The 21,248-nt window shown below is 33.6% G+C and overlaps 3 protein-coding genes across 3 annotated transcripts; 2 read left to right on the forward strand and 1 right to left on the reverse strand.

Annotated features, from left to right (window-relative positions):
- Window positions 1–797: 797 nt before the first annotated feature.
- LOC144847882 (testis-expressed protein 52-like) lies at window positions 798–2,162 on the reverse strand. The gene has a single exon (XM_078704444.1). It carries the CDS (start codon window positions 2,155–2,157, stop codon window positions 1,291–1,293), a length of 867 nt encoding a protein of 288 aa, XP_078560570.1. The 5' UTR covers window positions 2,158–2,162; the 3' UTR covers window positions 798–1,290.
- A 901-nt stretch (window positions 2,163–3,063) lies between these two features.
- On the forward strand, window positions 3,064–7,269 carry LOC144847530 (uncharacterized). The gene is made up of 2 exons (XM_078703932.1): window positions 3,064–3,197; window positions 4,267–7,269. Exon 2 carries the CDS (start codon window positions 4,283–4,285, stop codon window positions 6,365–6,367), a length of 2,085 nt encoding a protein of 694 aa, XP_078560058.1. The 5' UTR covers window positions 3,064–3,197; window positions 4,267–4,282; the 3' UTR covers window positions 6,368–7,269.
- A 2,959-nt stretch (window positions 7,270–10,228) lies between these two features.
- Window positions 10,229–18,342, forward strand: LOC144847479 (acyl-coenzyme A thioesterase 9, mitochondrial-like). The gene is made up of 13 exons (XM_078703865.1): window positions 10,229–10,322; window positions 10,868–10,965; window positions 11,356–11,401; window positions 11,754–11,950; window positions 12,674–12,757; window positions 13,379–13,482; window positions 13,953–14,026; window positions 14,292–14,471; window positions 15,319–15,409; window positions 15,608–15,693; window positions 15,966–16,053; window positions 17,478–17,628; window positions 18,104–18,342. Exons 1-13 carry the CDS (start codon window positions 10,303–10,305, stop codon window positions 18,166–18,168), a joined length of 1,284 nt encoding a protein of 427 aa, XP_078559991.1. The 5' UTR covers window positions 10,229–10,302; the 3' UTR covers window positions 18,169–18,342.
- The last annotated feature ends 2,906 nt before the right edge of the window (window positions 18,343–21,248 follow it).

Below are 21,248 nucleotides of genomic sequence, written 5' to 3' on the forward strand. Positions count from 1 at the left end.
ATGTTTTGGAAAATCTATTTAATACTAATGTGTACATTATATAATTGTTTAGGTTGATTAATTTGAATTAGTTGATTGTTATTCGATTTTAATTTAATATTGACCAAATTATATTTCTTAGTAATATAACCATTTTATAGTTTAGGATAGTTTAATATTTATTACGTATACTTCAATTAATTATTTAAAAATCTTGCTTCAATAATGCAATAAGTCGTCATCGATTAATTTAATTGATATGAAACAAGTCCTGACCGCCAAAATAGTCGTATCTAGTCATGTTTTTATTCAATTTAGATTTATACAATGAGTTAATAATACAATTGCGAAACATCGCTTCCATAAGCCAATGGCGCCGATTCGTTTTTGAATGTTGAGGGAGGAGGTGGATGCCAACAGACATTCACGAGAATTAAAAAAAAAAACCTGCTTTATTATACATTTTAGACGTTTTCCGATGAAAAGTGACTGCGCACCCTAGTACAAAACACAAAATCCGTAGACTTTTTTTCGTTCCCATGATAAAAACTTAAAATTAGTTTCTAATTTAAAATTAATTTATAAAACTTTTCTATAGTGTCGATAAGATATATTTATTTCAAACGGTGTGGAAAGACAGATTTGGACCTAAAACATGATAACATTTTAATCTCCAGCCCTTTATGACGCAATGCATCTTGGGAAATAAAGTGTTTTTAGTTGTTTTTTTTATAAACTTTAGATTTAATTTAGTTTGTGAGACGATATCTGACAAAAAAACATAATTAATTACTATTTTACAATTTTAATAACTTGGTTCCGTATTTCTAGTTATATTATACTGTATAATAGAAGCACTGAATAAAAATCAAATTAGTTGATTAAAATAAACATTTGAAGTACAATATTGATACATACTAAACAGACATTCTTTTGAAAAACGTTCTGTAAGGTCATAACATTTTTTAGTTTTGCATATAACAACTTCTCTAGAACGTTATTGAAAATTTACTCTTAATAAGTATCAATAATCTTATAAATTTAAATTAATTTTTAATCCGTTTTATTATTGTTTGACTTTTTATATCTTTCACTTAAATATTTTGTATTAAAATTGTATATAGGCCTACACACAACTTTGCTTTATTCATATTTTATGATGGGAGCTCCTTACAATTTCATATAGGAACCTGGTGCAAATTAAGGAGCTGTGAGTGTCTCCTAAAATTTGATCCCGGCTGGCTTTCAAACGTGATTTTTTTATTTTACAAAAACATTAATTCAAAACGCCATGATATCTAAAAGTCTTGGTTATTTGAAAAATACAGCATTTTGTAAATGTTTGTTCGTTGATGAAATGGACTGGCTATATGCCTGTCTTTCCCTCATTACCTCTTTATACTGTGGATTGTTATCTTTAAAAGAGAGTTTCCATAATCGAGTCGGACTTGTTCGGAACGTTCCCGTAACACCTCGCTGAGAGTCTCTTTCCAGTTCGGTCATCTGTCGCAAATTTACGGAATTCGTCGGTGTTGGGTTTGGATCAAAACGTTCAATCTTCGTCTGTTCATACGATCGAAAGTCACTTGGTGGAAGAATAATCCCGTATTCGTCCATAGGCGGAACACGCATTTCGCTCCGTAGCTTTAGTTTTTTAAATTCTGCCATATCTTTCTCTGATTTTGCGACAGCAATTGCACGTAGACGATCATTTTCGATCACGTGTACTTCGTTTAGGTACTTGGCGAATGTGTTAGTACCCATGCTGGAGTGTGGTGGGATCTTCAATGGATACATTTCTGCTATATGGGTCGAAACTGACTTATTTGGTATTTCTAATTTAGTATCCTTCGTTCGAAAGTTGCGCCAGACGTTGCTATCGAATGCCGGATCCCATCGGCGGGGAAATGGAGGTTCCCGTCGACCACTCTCAATCCATAATCGAAAGGCATCTGTTGGACTAACTCTGGTCGAATCGTCAATAAATGAACGCACCTTATGATTCACATGTATGTTTGTCAGTGTTTTTGGTGCTCGCTGTGTGGTTAATTTTCCAACCGGACGCGGGCAAAATGCGCTATGTTTGTAAGTTCGATCCGATTTAAGACGATCTCTTTCATCGATTGTCATCTGTTTTTGTTCATCTTCAAAATAGCTTTGGACATTTGACACCGCCATCACAAAAATAAGCGTTACCTATAAAATAAAGTTAGATCAATCAATTTTAAGGCATACTATTTAGGCCTACTAACAGTAGTAGTCGTCCGATACCCTTGTTTGTTACGTGTCTGATCCCTTTCTTTTTATTTGCATACCTAACAATTGCCTTAGAATAAGATCTAACTAGGGAATATAAAGGGCGTCGTCAACAAGTGTGCACATATATCGACTGTACCCTGGCCTACCTTTTGAGTTGACTAACATTAATCGATGCAAACACTGTTTGAGTTCACTACATTCTTTGATAAACCATATTCATTATACGTAAATTGTAGGCCTATCAGACCTATGTAGTTTTAATCATTTTCGGAAAGACAGCATGGACTTTGTGTTAACAACATGATTCGTAATTTGTTGACATGTTAGACTACATCACTATTATAATGGTAAATCCTGAAGTTATAAACTATGATATGGTACTTAGAAATAACATGTGTATAAATTAAATGTGTAAAGTATGCATTTAAAATTTGCTATAGTTATGGTAATACATTTTTAGTTGTATACAATTGCAAAAACTATTATTAGTCAGATTCATGTTATTCTAATCACCACAATTGTGCATAATGGAACAGTCCAAAATTGCTTAGCAACGTGTTCGTCGGTTGTCGTTTGGCCGTAAGCTGTTACATATTATGAACTCACCCCTTTCACCTAATTAATTTCATATATAAATTATTAATGAATACATATCTTTTAATAAAGACCACATATAATTACATATAGTGATATATGTAGTTTAATCGAATATATAAAAAGACAAACAAATATTTGCTATTAGAGTGTTTACTAAGCAAGTTATATAATAACATATAAGGGGTAAGCGCATTCATTTTGTCGGTAACACTACCTGACGATCAATAATGGTTTGTAGACACAGGTAGTATACTGTAAGCTAATATTATGGGTTAAGACCAGGTTTATGTCGATAGCAACAGATGATAATATTAACATGCTGGAATCAATGGAAATTGGATAAATTCTAACTCATAATTAAGGTAAGATCACTCATAATCAACCTGAATTTGAATTTATAAATTCCTAAACATTGTAGGCCTATGCCATATGCTATTTGCTGTTGAGCCTAGCGGGGTTTATGCAGCTTACTTTGAACCAGATTATATGATCTTAAACAAACGTGCAACTTGCCAATGGTTATACCCATGTGCAGGTGCGCTTATTATGGGTTCCTGGTGTATTAATTCTTTTCATTTGTTACAAAAGGTATTGTCTTGCATACAATATCCGGAATATCCTAACATCCGATCGTTAAGTCCTATTTAATAGAATGGTATAGGCCTGTAAAAAGTTACAGTTTAGTTTATAAAATGACTGTATCATTTGAGACAGCTTAAAATAAGAGCCATTGTGTCCTTCGATTGTTCAATCATTAATTCCCATACTTTCAAGCTAACTATGCTATCATAATCATTAAATTCAGTTTAATAATGTTCAATTTGATGCTTCGCAATTTTAAAATTTGTATATCTTTGTATTTTAATTGTTTACTTATAATTATGTTCAAGTGCAGTATATGGAGAGCCATCTCGATAGTGCTTTGCACTCATGGCAATCCTCAGGGTGCTCCACCGCTGTCTTGTTATGTATTTTTGTGCCTGAAAATTGAATAAAATAAAATAAAATAAAAAATTAATCATAAAAAAATGTCTTGCCTCCTCGACTTTCCCCGCATTTCTTTAAATAGGGCAATTCTTATGTAAAGTATGGAAATTATTTTTATATATTTCATTTTATTTATCAATGTTATAAATGTTGCAATGGAAGCCAGATTTGATTTTTGTATCTAACCTAATCTGTATTTCTAAAAATCAAAATATTAAGTCTAATTAAATTAAATGGATTTGATGATGGCTTCAAACCCCAATACGTTTATTTTTTATTATAGTACGGTACAATTACGCTATAATATTTATTAATATTTAAATAAATATTAATTTTCCATTATTTTAGGCCGTAGGCCATAGGCAACGTTTATTTTTTATTATGGCACAATTACGCAATAATATTTATTAATATCTAATTCATATTATTTTTCTATTATTTTAGGCCATTCATCCACAAGATGGCTGAAAGAAGAGCTAAATACGAAGTTACGCAGATGTTACGCTATTTATCAGACGAAATACCAGTTAGTCCGCGAACTTCTCCTCGATCGCCAGACCTATCGCGCTCCGATGAAGTACTTCGAGAAAAATACAACGAACTAAACAATCTTATGTTATCTCATATTGCCCAAAGAAAGACTCTAGGGCATCTGTATTCATCATATGATTTAGACTTCAAGAAAGTTAGTCCTGAAAATAGCAAAACAAAACTCAATAAAAAAGAAATTCGAACATTGAAAGGACGTGCAAAACGGTTAACTGAATTTAATGATTATGATAGCAAAGTTAGCTTGAAAGTATGGGAAATACCGAGCGATTCCGAACCCGATGATAGAGATTTAGGTGAAACTAGTGAATTATGTGATGACGTCAGTGAACACACGTATAATTCGACAATAAATTCAACTGTAACAATCCACGAAGTAAACTCCGAAGGTGAAGAAATCAATTCCGACTATGAAAAAAACTCTTATGCAAAATCAAAACAGGTTTCTTTTGTGGAAAACAAAAAACTGAAAGATGACCCAATTCCAATCTTTGATCCTAACTCATTAGAAACTCTTATTTTAAAGGACATTTTACGTCATCAAAGATCAAAACCAAAGCATACTGATTCAGGAATTTCACTCAAGACAAAAACAGGGAAAAATCAATGCAGATCCAATCATAGGAAAGGTTCCCCACGCAAAAAGAAGTCTAAGACAGATCCGCCGGAAACATCTCCTAGGATAAAAACAAAAAGTGCCCTAGACAATCATCTTCTTTCCTCTTCTAATGCAGACGTCAAACGATGGATTAGAGAAAAGAACAAATTAGCCCGAAAGAAATTAAAAGAAGAAAGGAAAAAAGAGCGAGAAGAAATGGAAAAAGAACACAATGCTGATACTGAAAGGACAGCAAGAATGATTGAGTCGGAGGAAAAGGTTAAAACGTGGGTTAACGAAAAACACAAGCAAGTATTATTGCAAAGAAAACTAAAACAGCGTGTCGAGGAGATTCAACTGCACAGCACAACTGAAACATCAGAAGAATCAGTACCACGTAACAGTCAAATTAAGGAACAATTTGAATTGAGAAAAACAGCTATCAGGCGACGTCAACGCCGTATTAGAAACCGAAAAGAAGAAGAAACAAATAGTGATAAGGCAGGAAGAAATGAAAAGGCGTTTCCTATTAAGCCAGCATCCGCACGATTGATTCATGACGAAAAACTTCAAGCGAAAGCAGCAAAGAAGAAATACGGTGTTTCTGTTAGAGGGACATTAGATAAGGCTGCAAAACAGATGCAGAAAGAAGAAAAGGGACAAATGAATCAAGATACAAACGATTTGAATAATAACGTAAAAAAAACAATTGGAAGAACATCTCAGATAAAAAACATTGATAAGAAAATGAAACCGAAAGAGAAAAATAATAACAGTTGCTCTACACCAGACAATAATAAAAGTACTGATGATGTTGATCCCATCAACCACGTTCGGAAAACTAATAGAATGACATACAATGCTTGGATAAATATTAAACTAGAAGGTGATAAGAAGAAAAGGCAAAAAGAATTAACAAAGAAAGTCGATCCTGATTTAGAAAGACTTCTTCCCACCCTTTCACAAGAACGCATCCGAAGAGCAACTGATTCAAAGAAGTCTACGATGTCTCCTGAAAGAGATTTTAGAAACAAAACTAATTCTTCTTCTCGTAATCATCGCAATGAACCAGAAAACGTGTTTTCACAAAGGCCAAAATCCGCCATGACAACTTCTAAAGACAATCCAGATTATTTACCTAAACGACCTGCTAGTGCGAAAACTAAGAAATCCGTGCTGTCGCATAACTCTTTCGAAAATGAGTTAAACGAAGTCCTGGAGGGTGAAAGACCTGAACCGCAAGGCTGTGAACTTCCCGATAATAGTCCTTGTCATGACCGGACGAAAGCAACTCGACAATTATTATTAACTGATGATCGTAAAAGTGCAACACGTTCTCTATCGACTGACCTGGACATTTTAAACACTGAAAGTGTATTCATAACTGCTTCAAATTGATACCACCAAATGGGCCATTTTACCATCAATCTATAAAACAAAAGCAAAGGTAAAATTACAATCTGAAACTTAATCAACTAAATAATACGATGATGCTAAAAGGGTAACGACGATGTTGCTCGTACGTGCTTATTTGATACCCTTTTTACACTATCGACTGGGAGAGAAACACGAGTTGAACTCGGAGACAATTTCCATTTACACTAGCCAAAAAAACTGCGAGATGAACTCGAGTTGCGCCCATTTACACTACATCGATCACCCCGGTGTTGTCAATCAATCAAAACACTGGAACATATCGACAAATCTCATATCAAAACATAATAATCCGAATTTACACACAATTGATTTAATTTTGAATGTAGTTCAGTGTTAAATTTTCTTTGTGGCTATTAAGATTATCATTTATTATTTTAAACATTAACAATTATTTTTCTTTTTAAAATGACTGCATTTCCGCCTTGTAGACTGTACGTACATTAAATAGGCCTTACATTGTTAGGTTGGCGTAAAATAGGGTAGGTACTGTAGGTATTTAAAAGAAAAAATGCATTTGTTAATTAGCATAACAATGTATCAATAAAGGAAAATTAATTATTGTATGGTACGTTTTCATTTTATGTATCATTTTCATCCATTGAGACGTTAGTATTATATATATTTTTTTCCCTTTTTCAATAATTAGGCCTACATAGAATCGGCCAGGGTAGAGTTACACCAATATTACATTATTTTAGGCCTTCTGGTAAGGTAGAAAGCACACGAATAATTTCAATATTTTCAGCAGAAAAAAAATGTTCACGTCAATGACCTTTAACAGCTCGGTGTTGAACCACAAAAACCGTTTACACTTCGTGACTCCGGTGTAGATTCGACTACACCGGAGAAGGTACACCGGAAAACATTCAGCTTCGTTTCACCCCGGGGAGAGCACACCGGGGTGGTTGGATTTTCCCATTTACACCAGTCAATAAAAACCACAACACCGGCGTTTAACGGCCCGGTGTACTAACAACTGCGGGGTTACACCGCTGTTACGGTGATAGTGTAAAAGGGGTAACTGGAACTTTTGAAGATGAACACGTCAGAGTTTAATCGTCAGTCAAACCACGCACTGACACGTAGGCCTTCCAGGTTTATCTTTACTCGATACATTTTTTCTACCCCTTAGGTCCTGCATGGTGATGATCTTATAATTGTAGAGAGTTTAGTTTAGAAAATCAGAGTTACATTTGTAAGAATGTTGGAATTAAATTTTAGATAAAACGTGTTAATTCAAGGTCACTTTGTGTAATGATCGCTAACTATTTATAGTTAAGTAGTGGGTTGTAAATATTAAAGAAAGAGTAAAAAATATATTATAAATTATAGTTTATATTTTAAATTCAATGCTACATAAAGATCAATGTTAATTAATTTGTTATACGAAACTGTAAGTATACTGTACTTACACGTGACATAGAAGAGATTTAATGAACAATTTTAGTCTGTTCCTTCGTTATTTATTGATTATTATATTACATCATAATAGCATAAATAAATGTACTCTCTATGGTCATGAATTAACTCAAGCATATTTTTTAGTATTACGAGTTTTTGTAATGAACACGACGTGATTCAACAGCCTATTGAAAACGCATGGCTTATCGTTTTGTGTAAAGTGGAATTGTCGTTTAGTTTTTTTTTAGTGTGCTGGTTTATTAAATTAGTAAAAAAATAAATATATTTGCACTGGCGTTTCATACGTAGGCGTATATATATTATATAAGCTCACATTTTCGTAGTTTTCAGACAAAAAATCGAAGCCCACCAGTGGGCGTTTCGATTTTACATAAAGTACATAAAGAAGACAATAACTACAAACTTGGTGCTGATTATACATTTCACATTTTGTACATTGTTTTTTCTATAGGCTACACATAGGCTATAAGACCAGCCCGACGAAAATTAACAAAACCGTATATCAGTTTCTATAGAAAATTGTTTTATCCATCTATAACATATCCAAACAAGAACGCCTTTTAAACGCAATGTGGCCCATGATAACGCGCTTTGGATAATTTCCGCTCAGCTGAGAGAATGGACAATCGCCGCCGTCACGTCCACGGACGTCACGATCGCCACGGGTCCAATCAGGTTATAAAGATAGACCATGGAGGTATAAATACCTCCATGGATAGACGATCAGGTTAAAAAAAAAAGCTGGAAAAAAAGTTTCAAACTCGACTCACAGAGCAGAAGAAGGGCAAGGTTACGCCGGAAGTGTTGAAGTTTTCACCGGAAATATATTAATATAATTATATAAAAGTCATTATATAAATGACCGGAAACATTTATAATATACTTCCTGCTGTAACCTCAACACCAGTGATAGTATTTCCGATCGTTTGTATATATTAGGCCTAAATAGGTCAATTATAGTAGTATTATAAAATAATGATTATTTCTTCCGGTTACATGTATTTAATTTATAAATAAACAATGACCTTCGACAATTATACTACTTCCGGTGTACTTCAATGTATCTTGAGAGTAATGGTCTTTTGTGCAACGAACAATTTGGATTCAGACAAGGTAGATCATGTGCATTACAACTACTTGATGTCCTGGAGAGTTGGACTACTAACCTGGATAACCATGATAGCTTTGATTGTGTCTATTTAGACTATAAAAAGGCTTTTGATAGTGTGCCACACCAAAGGCTTCTAGTCAAATTGAAAGGTTTTGGTATTACGGGAAATCTACTAGGTTGGTTCTCTAATTATTTGTCAAATAGAACGCAACGAGTTAGCGTCAATGGTCAATTATCATCACAGGCTCCAGTATTAAGTGGAATTCCACAGGGTAGCGTTGTGGGCCCAATCTTATTTTCAATCTTCATTAACGATTTACCTGATGTTGTCGAATCTAGTATACGTTTATTTGCAGACGACACTAAGTTGTATAGAGTGGTCAATAACATTGATGATGCGGATTTATTTCAGAGAGACATTGACAGTGCTTCCCATTGGTCTAATGTTTGGCAATTGCCATTTAATGACACTAAGTGTAAGGTATTTCATTATGGTCGTGATAATCTTAAGTTCTTGTATTCAATGGCTGGTAATTTACTACATGAGGTAAAGCAGGAGAAAGATCTAGGTGTTACCTTTGATCCTAGTTTAATCTTTAATTTGCATGTAGCGGATATCTGTAAAAGAGCTAATAAGAAACTAGGAATGATTTATAGATCTTTTAAATTCTTGAATAAGGATGGATTTTTGAAGCTGTATAAGTCTATTGTCAGGCCAACGCTTGAATATTGTAACACTGTTTATAATCCTATTAGAAAACGAGATCAGGATGAAATAGAGAAGGTCCAGCAAAGAGCAACAAGATTGATTCCTAGGTACCGAAATATCCCTTATGAACAACGTTTGAGAATTCTTGGTCTTCCTACTATGAGATATCGAAGGCAGAGAGCGGATATTATCCAAGTTTTTAGGATTGTTAAGGGTTTCGATCGTATCTCGATCAACACATTTTTTGAATTTGATCTAGAATCTCGGACCCGTGGACACACATATAAACTCAAGTTTAAAAGCTCTCTTCTTAATATTAGGAGGGACACGTTCTCCAGGAGAGTTATTCTCTTATGGAATGCTCTGCCTACGGATGTAGTTTCATGTGCTACGGTGAACTCGTTCAAAGCAAAACTTAACGTCGCATGGTCTAACCACCCGCTGAAGTTTTCACCCTATATAGAATATGATTTTATTGCTAAGAGGGGCTTTTAAGCACTGAGTGCTTCGCCTCGATCCCGTAGACGAAAGTGTACGGGAAACAAGTAAACAAGTAAACAATACTACTTCCGGCGTTTATTCCGCCCCGATCCCCGCCGCCGTGACCGTGACCCTGACCTGGCAACGAGTAATTAATTAACAATCTCTTCAAAGATGTCTATTTTCCTGAAAAGGTATTTTCATAAGCCTATCCTCCTAGGCTTAGCTAGCTACCTAGGCCTAGGTCCTAGGCATAGTTTAATAACTTTAATAATTACATTTATTTTCTAGGCCCTAGGCCTAGTAGATTATTATAGGCCTGCCTCTCCTCCAACTAGCTAGTACTAGGCCTAGTAGTAGAGTACTACCTACTACCAGCCTAGGCCTACCTAGGCCTAGCCTAGTAGCACTAGGCCTAGCTAGTTAGTAGCACTAGCCTAGCCTCTCTAGGCCTAGCTAGTAGTAGGAGTACTACTAGGCCTTAGTAGGTCTAACTAGAGTAGTACTAGCCTAGGTTAGGCACAGTATAGTAGGTACAGTAGACTTAGCAGGGCCTTATTTAGGTGCTAGCTAACCTAATAAGCCTGTGCTGTGTTGAAAAAAAAAAAAAAAAAATTTTTATTGTAAATAATAGAATAGAAAAATAATGCTTTTTTAAGCGTTAATTTAGCTATTGATTAGAGTTAAAACATTCTTTTTAAGCATTATTTTTCTATCAATTAAAATTGTTTATTTACAGTATTTTAACGCTTGTAAGAGGTCAGGAATCTGCAAGACAGGTGATGAAGAATGCAAGATTTTGCTCTACTTTACAAAATATTTCAAGTATTAAAGAATGTATGGATGTGGTATTTATTATGTATAACCACTTTATTATGTAGTAAAAAAACACAAAGCTACTATTTTATGCACAGTGACTGTATGATTCAGGTTAATTAGGCTGCTGGCTGCAGAGGAAACCTAAATTGGCTGTTTAATAGAATTTCAAAATGAAAGAAAAATGATAAAATATACACACAGCCAATACTAAAGTCATGTAATGAGTTAGTAATCTTTATATGAGTGTATGATAAAGTTTTCACCAAGGCTAGTTAACAGAATCTTCGTTTTCAAAATCCTTTATTGCATCACATAAACGCAGTAGGCCTACTAACTACACTCACGTAGGAAAATCTGAAAACATGACAGTGTACTTTTATTAATATAGTTATCTAATTTTTTTTTTAGTGAGGCAAAAACTTCATGACTTGGCCGGTGCACAAAAGAAATGGGGGTAAGTATCTACAGTATACGTAAAATCTATAAGTAAATTACAATAAAGGGCGTCCTCAAGAAATAACATTTTGTCAGACGGTTATTGCCCAGAAATAGCACGCTCATTTGGATACTGGATGTCTGTACTGTATATACTGATTCCCATCTTGATGGTCCTATGTGAATAGATATGTGCCAGCATACCTGTGACAAAAGGGCTTTTGTGTGCTGCTGACCTCTCCACCAAAATAAATCCAACTATAAATAAGATAGAGATATCTATTTAATTAACAAAATTCTTCAACATTTTCAGTGATTTAAATGATGGCATTTGTGTCCCACACTGAAATAAGATTATTTCAATTTTTTAGCACGGAAAGTGATCGTTCCGGATTATTCAACCAGTTACCGAAAGATCAATCTAGTCTTGAGGTGAAGACGATGAAAGACAGTTACCAGGAGTCATGTATTCCGCTTGCGAGTAATACGGCTCTACGTGAAAAGTATGTCAACTTCAGCAATACCATACGCATTGGACGTATTTTAGAAGACCTTGACACTTTTGCAGGTAGCTAATGTTTTACTCATGAAATTAATGTAATTCACTAAATCAAATTGGCAAATAAATAAAGATAGTATGATGGAAAGGAAAGAAGAACAATAAGTAGGTGACTTTTCTTCATTATTTTTGTATTGTAAACACTAATGCAAAAAAACCTATTCATTGTAGAGTGATTCATTATTACAGTGTATATATATATACATATATCTCAGAATTGTCTTCGTTGTCATGACAATATATTCAGATGTTCTAAATTACAGGATATATCTCAAGCGATATTCTGTCAGCCCCTTAAGGTGAAATGTCTTCAAATTGTTTTGGGTAATTAAAAAACATCTTGACCATTTTGCTGCTACTAGGGCCATTTGGGTTAACCAAATGTGTAAAATGCGTTGGCCATAGAAAGCACCTGACATACCTATAGTTTACTGTAGATGCTGATGGCCTCTTTGTTTGGATGTATTTTCTTCCTATTATTTGGCCATATTTTCTTCCTATTATTTGGCCATATTTTCTTCCTATTATTTGGCCATATTTTCTTCCTATTATTTGGCCATATTTTCTTCCTATTATTTTGTCATATTTTCTGTCTGTCGTTTTTCCAAGTTCGGACCGCTGTATTTTCATTATATTTATATAGATGTACTGTACATGTACATTTATTAAAGCTTGTGGAACATGTGGAAGAAATGTTATTAGTTGGAAGTGTACACTTTTTTTTATGTGCAGTGTGGATAAGTTACCAACACAACAAGAGAACTGGAGAGAAACAATCACCTTTGGTTATAGTCACTGCATTGGTAGACCGTATAGGTAAGTTGATTTATTCAGCACAAACAGTGGCTTAACCAGGGGGCAAAGTCCTAAGGAGCCCTCCAACACTGGGTAGTTGCATTGGATTGCTCATGCTCTGGGGCCCCTAGGTTTAGCTGTTATGGTACTGAGCACACATTCAACAGTAATAAATGTATTTTATGTCATGATTCTGGATTTTGCACATTCCTTTTAGCAAAAAAACTAAATTATTGATTTTAACAAAGAATTTGTTACATAATAAATTGTTTGTAGGCAAGCAAGTACTAGTCTGTATGTGAAGCTGTGGGAACTAGATTAGATTGTTATTGTCTGCTGCCTGCATGCAAAATGTTCAATAAAAAAAAAATAGACAATAAATCTGTTAATATTTTCATTCCTTTCTCTGTCTTACTGTAAAATTGTAGGTCTAATTTGGTCTAGACATTGTAGTTAGGTTGCCATATACTTATGCCCTACAGTATGCTGACATTGAGTTGATGTAACGTGCTGAACAGCCTATGTAGAGTTTAAAAGCAAGGTGTATCCATTTTATACCGCCATGGCTTAATTTATAGAAAAATCAATCTACAGAAAACTGAATTTTTAAATGAGGTTAAGTTTGCAATTTGTTTTGAGCAGATCTTGATGAATCTGAAATGTCACCTGATCATGATGTCAAGATGACTGGTAATATCACCTGGACAGGTAAAACATCAATGCAGGTGTCTATGAATCTCATGCAGGTATTTTAACAAATCACTGTATCATATATTGAGTGACAGAAAAAGATGTCTGCTCTGGTCAGCTCCAGATCATGTTCGCTTCAGATTGCGCATACAGCAATAGCGACTTTTCGTTTCCACAGAAAGCCACATGAATATCGAGTAAAAAAATTGGCACATAGCCCAAGTGTAAAAACGAAACTTTGAGATGTGATTTTAGTTGCCGGAGCTGGACCAGAAACTGAAAACTGAAACTGAAACTTTCTGCAGAATAATTTTTTGATGAAAATTACACTCTGTTGAATCTGTATACATACATAATTGAATTTAGAATTTTAGTAACTTCCCTAGCTTATAAACATTCTTTTTTATATACTGGCGATTTTTTCATGCAGCCTTAGGCTACACAGCTACCCATATTAAGATATTCTCAAAATTAATTTGCCATATCATGGGAAGCAATAATGATAATAATTGGTAATTCTGTTTAGATGCAAGATGGTGAAATGCGAAATAAATTAAATGCAGTATTTTTAATGGTCGCAAGAGATCCTGCAAATAAAGGGTATACATTTTCTTTTTGATTTGTGTAAAATTCTCCTTAACTGTAAAATTCAATACAAAATAATATTTAAACCACCAATATTTAAATGTATGCAGTACTGTGTACTCTAAAATGGCGTTTTTAATCTCGAAAAACGAAAACAAAAGAAAACAGATACACTAAATAAGATTAAGTAAAATTATTAAGATAATAATAAAAGTAACGTCTTGATCTTCACTGGATCTTTAGCTTAATAAGAAAAGCAAATCAAATGTTTCTTCCATAGATCAGCATTTGTTAATCCGTTGAAGGCTGTAACTCCTGAAGAGGAATTAATTTTAAAAGAAGCGGAGACTGTCACTCAGAAAAGGAAACAACAGTCTCAACATTCACTTTTAAAAGTTGCTCCAAGTTCTGAAGAAACTGACCTTGTACATCAATTGTTTATTAACTCTCTAAGTAAACAGTAAGTTAAGTTGCTTCAAAGTCTTAATTAAGGAGAAAAACCTCATACATCAGTTATTTATGAACTTCCTAAGTAAGTACCACCCTCATAGATCAGTTTATCAAGTCTCTTAGTGAACAGCAAGTTAACATACATACATACATATGGGATCCTCCTTCTACATCGTAGAACTGGAGTCGAAAACCTATTCAGCACCAAATAGCCTACTAAGGTGTTCGTTAAGAATTTTCTTCGATTGTGTAATTAAGTTGCTCCAAAGTCTGAGGAGACCAACCTCATAGATCAGTTTACCAACTCTCTTAGTGAACAGTAAGTTAAGTTGCTCCAAAATGTGAGAAGACCAACTTCATACAGTAGATCAGTTTACCAACTCTCTTAGTGAACAGCAAGTTAAGTTGCTCCAAAGTATGAGTAGACAAACGTCATAGATCAGTTTACCAACTGATAAGAACCGTAATCCATAACCATAACATCGGCAGGGTTTTGAGGCTTACTCGCTCCATGGTTCTGGTGGTAGAACAAGTCTTCTCGGATAAGGACTATAAACTGTAGGTCCAGTGTATGTATATTGCTAGTGTGCACTTTAAAGAACATAGTACATCTTTCGAGACGAGTAGGGGGTTACCCCGGTGTACTAGTTCGCTCACACACTGTCGTGGACAGACGTAATGGCACCGTAGTTGGCTGCCAATGACACGATGTGACCCTTAGGGGAGAAGAATGTTGTTGAAAAGGTGTAAACACCTAAGTCCACAGCGCTCTGATCTTCATGAAATAGCGCTATATAAATGTCGCATTACATTACATTACATAAATTACCATCAAATTTTAATGGTTTTTTTTTCAGAACTGTATCATTTTCAATTAGGGTGAAACCAGAAAACACAGTTTGGATGGAAGATGCAAAACTAAAGAATGTTATTATATGTTTTCCTGAGGTATGTATTCAACTTGTATTCAACACCTGTCGATAACCAAACAGCATTGTGATGACATCAACAACATCCACAATTTTCAATTCATGTCAGAAAAGCCTTCCCAATGTATATTGTAAGATTGCTCATATATTTGTTATGGTCTATTGCTTCATATCTTTTATTATGTTATTCCATTTTATAAACCATGATTTTTTACAGCAACGAAACCTTTACAACAAGATATTTGGAGGTTATTTAATGAGAAAAGCAGTTGAAATTGCTTATGCTGCTGCGTTAGTTCACAGGTAAATATGAAACCACAGTAGAACCCCTATTAAGGGGGCACCTTTGGGACCTAACAAGGTGTTCGCTGAATAGGGCTTAGTGTTAAAGCATATATTGCCTCTTGCTTGCTGTTTTTCCTAGCCAATCAAAAGCTGTTTCTCATACATAAATTATCAAAATATAAATGTTAATTTAAAGAATGCTGTTTTTCCTAGCCAATCAAAAACTGTTACTCATACATACTATAGATTGTCATAAAATGTAATGTTAATTTAAATAATGTTTTCTCCAGCCAATCAAAGGTTGTTTTCCGATGTATAGATGACATAATGTTTCAGCGTCCAGTTGAAGTTGGTTCATTGCTTTACTTATCATCACAGGTAAGTAATCTATATATACCGCTCTTGTGAGGCCTTATTTTAGCAAACCTACTTTATTCCCTCATTCCCCAATATTCTAGTACTACTTTATTACTTAATATTTAACTGCCTTTATTTTGGGGACCTCAATTCTATCTCATCAATGGGAATTCCTCACTTGATACATACAGTACAGCTAATAATTACTGCTTCGTTCCCACGCGTAACCCTTCGTAGCCCACGCGTGGGGCATTGTTGAACCTACGATGTATTGTCTTTTGATCGCGATCCCACGCGCTCCCACGCGCTCCCACGAAGGCCATTGTTTTTTGATCGCGATTCTAGGAGAGGTATTGTTCTTTGATCGCATTCCCACGCGCTCCCACGAGCTCCCACGAAAGGCATTATATTTTGATTGCGATTCTACGAAACGTATTGTTTCTTGATCGCGTTTCCACGCTCTCCCACGAACGTGTTTTTGGGGAGAAGATTCTATTGTGTGTGTCATGGTGTAGATGGCTAGGCGAGACCTGTATACAACGTACGTACTACAGAATACCTTTATGTAGCCTATGCCGGACGATCAGGCATTGACCTCGCGTCGTATAGTTTGTTTTTTAAATTAGCTCATGCGTATATTTGAACGTAGTTGCAATTAAAAATTACGGGCATTATGCTACAAATACAGTATATTTAGGCCTGCACGTTTTATCGTCATAAAAATAATGATGATGATAATGATAAATAATTATAGGCCTAGACCTAGCCTATTCCCATGTAGACTTTGTGGTTGTGAACTTTGTCCTATTACTCCACTGACTTGTGTATCATGGCTGGTGTTTCTAAATGATTCGTTTCGTTTATTTATTTGACCAGAATAATATCAATATACTGTAATAACATACAAAACACCAAATGGGTAAATTTCTGAGAAATTCAAAAAATAATAAATAAACTGAATAATTAATGTAATGCATGTTTTAAAAAGTCAATCATGATTTTCTTCGATAAGCTTGCAGTATATGTTACGTTTATGCCAAATATGTAAGGGTAAATCAATGTATAGTGTTAGTCATTACAGTCATTGTTAATATCTATTGAAATTTAAATTATCTATTGAAAGGCGGGGTACAATCATGTTGGTTAACTCCCTAATAATGCACTGTAATTGCTGTCATTTATCATTTCTGGTCAGTAGTAAGCATACGTTAATTCCATTTATAATGTCAAAAACGCCATCTCATATCCGATCAAGGATCGTTCGTTACCATCATATGGGGTATAAACTAACAAAGATATTGGAAATCCTACACACTGAAGGTTATTACGTTCATAAATCGACAATATCAAGAATTATAAAGCGATTTCAATGTATTCCATGATAAAAAATAAACATAATTTTAACAAAGAAATTTCAATTTAATATGATTACTTGTACTACCTAGATTACTTACACCGAAGGCGAGTTTCTGCAGCTCAGAGTTCACGCTGAGGTCATGAACCCCAAGACAGGCGAGCATTACACAACAAATTCTTTTAATTTCACGCTAGCATCTAAAGGCGATGTGAAACCTGTGATACCAAAGACATATGGTGGTAAGATTTTCCAATCAATGTTGTATACCAACAAAAAGATTTCTTACATACATAGGATTCTACAAAAATTTCATTTTTATTATCATTTTATACATTTTCCAATGTAATGTAGTAATTGTATTTCAGACATTAAAAAAAATGTATTAACTAGAGACACCATGTTCAATAGAACATGAACCCAGTCAGCCATTTTGTTTAATCATAACAGGAATTATACTTAAATTGGTCAAGTAACTTGAGTAACCCAAGTTCAATGCCAATCTTTAGTGGTCCCAATAAAAAGATAGCTAGTTCAATAACTCATTCCATTTCCTGTATGAAAGGAAAAATACATATGTAGCTCATGATGAGTCGTACAAGGCTGACCGCTTGGACTATCTACTCAACATCAATAACCATCTTATTTTGATTTTGAGATAAAGTTGAGTTAGTAATGATTACTTGATATACATATTATTACTGTACTACATTTCAGAATCTATGCTGTACTTGGATGGAAGGCGTCATTTTCAAGAATTTAAAAAGGCAGCTAAGTTATAACATGAGGACTTGGTATACATTATATTTATCAAATAGTGAGTAACTACCACACACAAGTCTTCACTTATTTTATATCATGTTAATAAATGCAATATCAAACTAAGTTATTAGTGATAATTATAACTTGTTATATATTATTTTATGTTACCAAGTCTATAATAAATGGTGATGACTATAACTAAAGGTGGTCTACAGTATTTTACAATATATACAATACACTGACATTAAAATCATCATTAATATGTTGGCTCTTTAAAATTGATATAAAATAATCCTTTACATTCTTTCTTCAACTCTATTTTATAATTTATAGGGTTTTGATACAAAATCAACAAAAGAATAGGAATTGTAATTTTTGCGAATATTTTTTAATTAAAAGTGTTATAAATAAATTTGAACTTTTCGGTAAACCAATTGTCAAGTACTACTTCTACATTTTGGCTATTTTGAGTAGCCTTGGTCACGCAAATGACTCTGAGATGATCTTCTGTCATTTATCATGGCTCGGTGATTTGTGCCATCACTTGCCTGATGTTCAGCTTTCTGCAGCAGTATCTTTGAATTTGAAACCAGATGAAATTTTTCAAGAATAATTTTAAATCGATCAAATTAATTACTTTGCAACTTTTTTCACTAGCAAGTTTTTATGATAAAAAAAAGACAAAAGGTAGTTGCCAGAGGGTCACCACAAAAATAAAAAAACTAAGTCACTTTTCAGTGTTCCTCCCACGACATTTAGAAAATTGTCAGCCTTAGATACTAAAGCTACCGCTATGAAACAGCTTATTAATGAATATGTCCTCCTGGGACATAGCTGGCTAGAGCCGCGGTGCGAAAAATATTGACATGCGCAATCACATACTGTGTGTTCTGTACATGTTAACTCAATACATATTTTTTCAATATTTGACCATTTTTTGAAAAAATCCCTGTACTATAGTCAGGTACAGAGAAATTTTCGAAAATTTGCTAAATTTCGACCCTTTCATATTTTGCAATACCTATTGCGCACATCACATAGTGTGTTCTGCGCATGTTACCCTATGCATATTTTACAGGTCGATATTTAACACATTAAAAACACACAAAAATTAGCCAAAATATTTTTATAATTCAATTATTTTGCGATGATATTGCTATACGTGCACATATATTGCTTTGCATCAATTCTTAGAGCCATAGTAAACAGTTTTGTCGAAAAATAAAAGGGTCGAAATTTTGCATTTTTTTGAAAAAAATCCCTATACTATAGTACAGGAATTTTTCGAAAAATGCTCAAAATATTTACTTTTTTAAATTCATATTATTGCTTTGCATTAATTCTTAGAGCCATAGTACACAGTTTTGTCGAAAAATAAAAGGGTTGAAATTTTGCACTTTTTTGAAAAAATCCCTGTACTATAGTACAGGGATTTTTTAGAAAAATGCCCAAAATATAGACTTTTTAAAATTCAATTATTTTGCGATGATATTGCTATACGTGTACATATATTGCTTTGCATCAACTTTTACAGCCATAGTAAACACTTTTGTCAAAAAATAAAAGGGTCAAAATTTTGCAATTTTTTCAAAAAATCCCTGTACTATAGTACAGGGATTTTTTAGAAAAATGCCCAAAATATAGACTTTTTAAAATTCAATTATTTTGCGATGATATTGCTATACGTGCACATATATTGCTTTGCATCAACTTTTACAGCCATAGTAAACAGTTTTGTCGAAAAATAAAAGGGTCGAAATTTTGCAATTTTTTGAAAAAATCCCTGTACTATAGTACAGGGATTTTTTAGAAAAATGCCCAAAATATAGACTTTTTAAAATTCAATTATTTTGCAATGATATTGCTATACGTGTACATATATTGCTTTGCATCAACTTTTACAGCCATAGTAAACACTTTTGTCGAAAAATAAAAGGGTCGAAATTTTGCAATTTTTTGAAAAAATCCCTGTACTATAGTACAGGGATTTTTTAGAAAAATGCCCAAAATATAGACTTTTTAAAATTCAATTATTTTGCGATGATATTGCTATACGTGCACATATATTGCTTTGCATCAACTTTTACAGCCATAGTAAACAGCTTTGTCGAAAAATAAAAGGGTCGAAATTTTGCAATTTTTTGAAAAAATCACTGTACTATAGGTACAGGAATTTTTTAGAAAAATGCCCAAAATATAGACTTTTTAAAATTCAATTATTTTGCGATGATATTGCTATACATGCACATATATTGCTTTGCATCAACTTTTACAGCCTCAGTAAACAGTTTTGTCGAAATTTTTTGGAAATGGAAAAATGGAAAAATTGCATAAATAATCACTACATGATTGCAAACTATTATTCCACATAATATATCAATATTAACGCTTATAACAGAATTTTAAAAGGGTCCAACTGGCCAATGACAGCGAAGAGGCAAAATATCAACCCGAAATTTAGCCATATTTCGAAAAATAAAGCATTTTTTCAAAAATTGCCAGATTTTGACCTTTTTATTTTCTGACATAAAGTGGTCAATGAATATTAGTGCATAGTAAAAGATTGTTTTGAAATCTGAAAATCCCTGTACTATTACTTCATATTATTATTTTACATAACTTGGTATTCATATACCATACCACATTCAGATATGTAAACATTTACAATGATTAAAACAAAATTAAGTGTGCCACTTTTAACCCTCGACATTTTAAAACAAGCAAGTATGAAAGTTATCTAACCATAAAGGTTAGTGTAGCACAAAAGAAACAATATTACATTACTACTAGGCAGTAAATTCCATTATTTTCTATTTGTATATACATTAAATTCTGTATCTTAATTTTATCAAATAAGCTTGAAATTATAATTAAAAATGTGATATTAATAATATAATATTGGCATGAGTCATTTATGAATTATTGGTTTATGTCCCTCATTTAGCAGAATTTATCCTTTTTCATTGTACGAATACAATTGTCAACATATTGATAATACAGATTGTTCACAACACAACATTACAATATCTACCATTATATAACAATTAAATACATTCCTGTCATTTGATTTGATGGATGATTGTGGGTCACATAGCATGCA

The sequence above is a fragment of the Antedon bifida genome, chromosome 7 (assembly GCF_963402885.1).
Source record: "Antedon bifida chromosome 7, ecAntBifi1.1, whole genome shotgun sequence".
NCBI classification, from domain to species: Eukaryota; Metazoa; Echinodermata; class Crinoidea; order Comatulida; family Antedonidae; genus Antedon; species Antedon bifida.